This window comes from Chondrus crispus, genomic scaffold, assembly GCF_000350225.1.
Source record: "Chondrus crispus Stackhouse genomic scaffold, scaffold_711, whole genome shotgun sequence".
Lineage (NCBI taxonomy): Eukaryota > Rhodophyta > Florideophyceae > Gigartinales > Gigartinaceae > Chondrus > Chondrus crispus.
In genome coordinates, this window is record NW_005178722.1 from 5,362 (window position 1) to 9,527 (window position 4,166).

A 4,166-nucleotide genomic window follows, 5' to 3' on the forward strand; every position below is an offset into this window, starting at 1 on the left:
CCTTTTTTACATAGCGGCACGTCGGCAGCACAGTACCGGCTTTCGAGTTCAACAACCTTCAGCAATTTTTCACCACGTGACGGTTCCCTGGTAGCGTGGTGACCAGAGTCTGGGCAAGGCAGCGATCGTGATTCTATGCCGGCTTAGTAGTGGGTTGAATACGGCATTCCCCGCGAAAAGTTTACCGGATTGCTTGACGGCATCCGGATAGTCCCTAGGTGCTATTGCGCTTTGCTTTTAGTAAAGCGTGGTAGTCTGCCGCTGTGCAGGAAGCCTAATCCGATAGCACACCATTTCTTGGTGTTGTAGTATCGGGCTCGGAACAACGGCCTCCGAGGAGCAATCTGCGGACGTCGGACTGACGTTGTTTTCAACGTCGACAACGAAGATCAAACGCAGCCTCCGTCAAACTATAGAGGCTGCAAGAAGACCCAGTGTAGGTGCCGTTAGGGCTTGGGAAACCTAACCACCGCACTGAGGGAAAAGGGAGCGCGCGTACATAGCGACCCCGGCGGGAAGAGCCTTGCAAGAGGTTCTTTCTAATACCGGGCTCCCTGGGAGTAGAAATAGACAAGGTGGTCGTACTCTGAGTATTAATACTGTACCCTGTGTATACTAGGACCATTAGTCTATTTCTATTTCTATTTCGTTTTTGGTTCTTTTGAATCACGGGATAGTACAAGACAATAAAGGCCCTATATTGTTACTCTTTTGCTAAGTGCTCTTGCGGACGACCTAGCTGGCTGACGTTGCGTTTAGACCTTTGAGGACTGCTTGCTACGACTCATAGCGATCTACAACGGACCCCTCGCACTTGCGTCAACCCTAGCTGCACTTGCAGGGATAACACTAGCGCGCCGAGCAGAACATAAATGGCGGGAACAGCGGGCGAAGACGTGGCAGAAGCAAGACGGCAGCAAAGAAACGCGCGTGCAAGGGAAAGAAGAGCGCAAGAGTCTGAATGTGACGCTCAAGCACGTCGTGAGGCACGTCGAGCCCGTGCGAGAATCCGGACGGGGCAACAAACCGAATCTCAGAGGGAAGCGCGTCGTCAAGCCAACCGTGAACGTACTGCAGCACGAAGAGCAGCAGAGACGTCTGAGCAGCGCGAGGAGCGTCTCCGTCGACTGAGGGAGAGAGCCAGGGCGCGCAGAGCGGGAGAAACCACCCCCCTCTGAAATGCGCGGCGCGAAGCGGATCGCATTGCGACACGAGGCGCTAGAGCGGAGGAATGTACTCCTATTCGTGAGGGGCGGCGAGAATCGGATCTTAGTGCAACGCAAAGAGGCCGAGCCGACGAAAATACTCCACTGAGATCTTCGAGACAGGAGTCGAATCGCTTGGCAATGCGACAAGCGAGAGCTGTGGATATATCCCCCGTCATTGCTGCGCGGCAAAGATCCGACCGCCAGGCTCGAAGTGCCTCTCGACAGCTCTTCCCTCCACTACCCGAGTCCTCTCCTTCGTACCGCGATCTCGGCATGATCTGTGTTGAGTGTTCGCACTGCAAAGCTCTGCATTTCGTCCAAGAACGCATCGGGAGCAGCTCTGCCGCAAGGCCCATTTTTTCCACATGCTGTGGGAAGGGGAAGCTGTCATTGCCGCTTCTCCCCGACCCGCCAGCTCTTCTGCGCTCTCTTCTCATCGATGATACTCCAAGGGCCCGCAGCTTCCGTAAGAACATTCGAGCACACAATGTAGCGCTATCGATGGCATCCGTGGTCACCGAATGGGTGAACAGAGGTCCCGGTCCTTCTAATTTTAACCCCACAATGACGATGCAGGGCGGGATGTACCATTACATGGGTCCCATGATGCCATCCGAAGGGCGGGCGCCTTCCTATGCTTCCGTTTACATTCATGACACTGAATACGCCACCCAGACGCGCACAAGGCTTGGAACCTCTAGACAACTGGAAGAGGCACTGATGACGCAACTGACACACATGCTGCACGAATGCAACCCCTACGTGCAGACGTTTCTGTGTATGCGAGAATGGGCTCAATCTCCTCACAACAACTGTCCTGCCACGTACCAGATGGTCATCCATGCCGACCGCAGGCCAAGTCATGAGCACGTGCGCCGGTACAATGGTCCCGAAGCTTCTGAAGTCGCCGCATTGATCCCTGGAAATGAAGACGGAGAGATTGGGCCAAGAGATATCGTCGTGCGCAGGAGAGGGACTCTGAACAGTAACGGGAACGAAGTGCTGGATCCGATTTCAGTCAGTCATCGTGCATACGATCCATTGAGTTACGTGCTTTTGTTCCCGAACGGTAGAGATGGATGGTATCCAGAGCTTCGATTCTCCAGTGTTCAAGACGGCAGACGTACCAAGATTACTCCGATGATGTACTACGGATGGCATTTGTTCGAAAGAGCAGGCGATTTCAGCACAATCTTGCACGCAGCACGACTCTTTCAGCAATACTTGGTTGACCAGTTCTGCAAAGTGGAGGCAGAAAGGCTTTCTTATCTCCGCCACAACCAGACACAACTTCGAGCCGCCGACTACACCTCACTGCGCGACAGCCTAGGAGACTCCCGTCGTGCTGAAGATGAAGCCGATGCCGTGCGTGCGGGACGACTGTTCATTCTCCCTTCCACGTACATTGGAGGTGACCGCTATATGAGGCAGCAGATGCACGACATCATTGCTATATCGAACCAAATTGGCCACCCGGACATCTTCCTCACCATGACATGCAATCCAAGCTGGCCGGAGATCACAAGAGCCCTACTGCCGAACCAAACGCCTCAGGACAGACCGGATCTGTGCGCACGTGTGTTTCGTCTCAAAATGAAAGATCTCATGTCCTTGGTCATCAACGAAGAAGTATTCGGAACCGTTGTTGCCCATGTACGAGTCATCGAGTTTCAGAAACGCGGTCTTCCCCACGCTCACGTTGTATTTTTCCTAGATGAAGTCTCCAAGAATGATCTGCGTACTCCCGAAAACGTCGACCGCATTATCTCTGCCGAGATCCCGTCTGCCCAAGATCCAGAACTCCAAGAGGTCGTGCTCAAGCATATGATTCACAATCCATGTGGAGAACACAATCCAACAGCCGTGTGCATGGGCGAGCGGTACTGCAGGAAAGGGTTTCCAAAATCGTTCAAACACGAAACCAGCCAGTCCGACAGTGAGTACTACATCACGTACCGAAGAAGGGCACCCTCTGCAGGTGGCGTCTCCATCGAGCGACCCTCCCGTATTGGCCGACGACAGCAACCCGTCGTGGTAGACAACTCCTGGGTCGTTCCCCACAGTCCTGTGCTTCTACGTTCATTCGCTTGCCATTTGAATGTTGAACTCTGCGTGTCACGCGTTGGCGGAATCAAGTACCTCTTCAAGTATGTGTGCAAGGGACAAGACCGAGTGACCATGGAAATCACTGCCGAGAACGAGCGCTACGACGAGATCTCCAACTTCCAAGATGCCAGATACGTTTCGGCATCGGAGGCCGCATGGAGGTTATTCTCCTTTGACATTGTAGACCGCAATCCTCCAGTAGTCAGGCTTGCAGTGCATCTGCCCAACCACCACACGGTTTACTTTGAGGAAGGGCGAGAGCAGGAGGCGGCGCTTCGACCAGCAACAGGCACGAAGCTGACCGAGTGGTTTAAAGCCAACGAGAAGTACCCAAGCGCGCGGCATATTCGGTACTACAAGTTTCCAAGGTACTTTACGTGGAAGACACACACCAAGTCATGGAGTCCAAGAGCAACCCTGCGAAGACGGAACGCCAGCAGCGAAGAGGAAGCCTACGATTTCAGTGGTACAGGTGTCAACGTAGTCGGTCGAATCTACACTGTCAGTCCGAGGGAGGGTGAGCGCTACTTTCTTCGCCTCCTCCTCACACAAGTGCCAGGTGCAACATCCTTCGAGAACTTGCGAAATATCGACGGCGAGCAGTGCACCAGCTTCCGACAAGCTTGCTTACTACTCGGTTTGCTGGCCGACGATGCCGAGTGGAAGCACGCAATCCGAGATTCATTCCGGTCAAGCTTCGTTCCTCTTTCTCATCTGTTTGCTACGATTCTGGCACACTGCCAGCCTTCGGACCCTCTCTCGCTGTGGAACGACCACCTGGACATGTTTCTCACCGATATTCGCAATCGTGCACGCGGACAACCTATTCGAAGACAGCAGCTTCGCGATGAT

At 53.8% G+C, this 4,166-nt stretch overlaps 1 protein-coding gene across 1 annotated transcript; it reads left to right on the forward strand.

Moving 5' to 3' along the window:
- Positions 1–1,346: 1,346 nt before the first annotated feature.
- CHC_T00000908001 (hypothetical protein) lies at positions 1,347–4,166 on the forward strand (the record flags this gene model as incomplete). Its single annotated transcript, XM_005711242.1, has 4 exons — positions 1,347–2,094; positions 2,209–3,186; positions 3,247–3,717; positions 3,868–4,166. Coding segments are annotated over exons 1-4 (2,496 nt in total), but the record flags the coding sequence as incomplete, so codon positions are not given.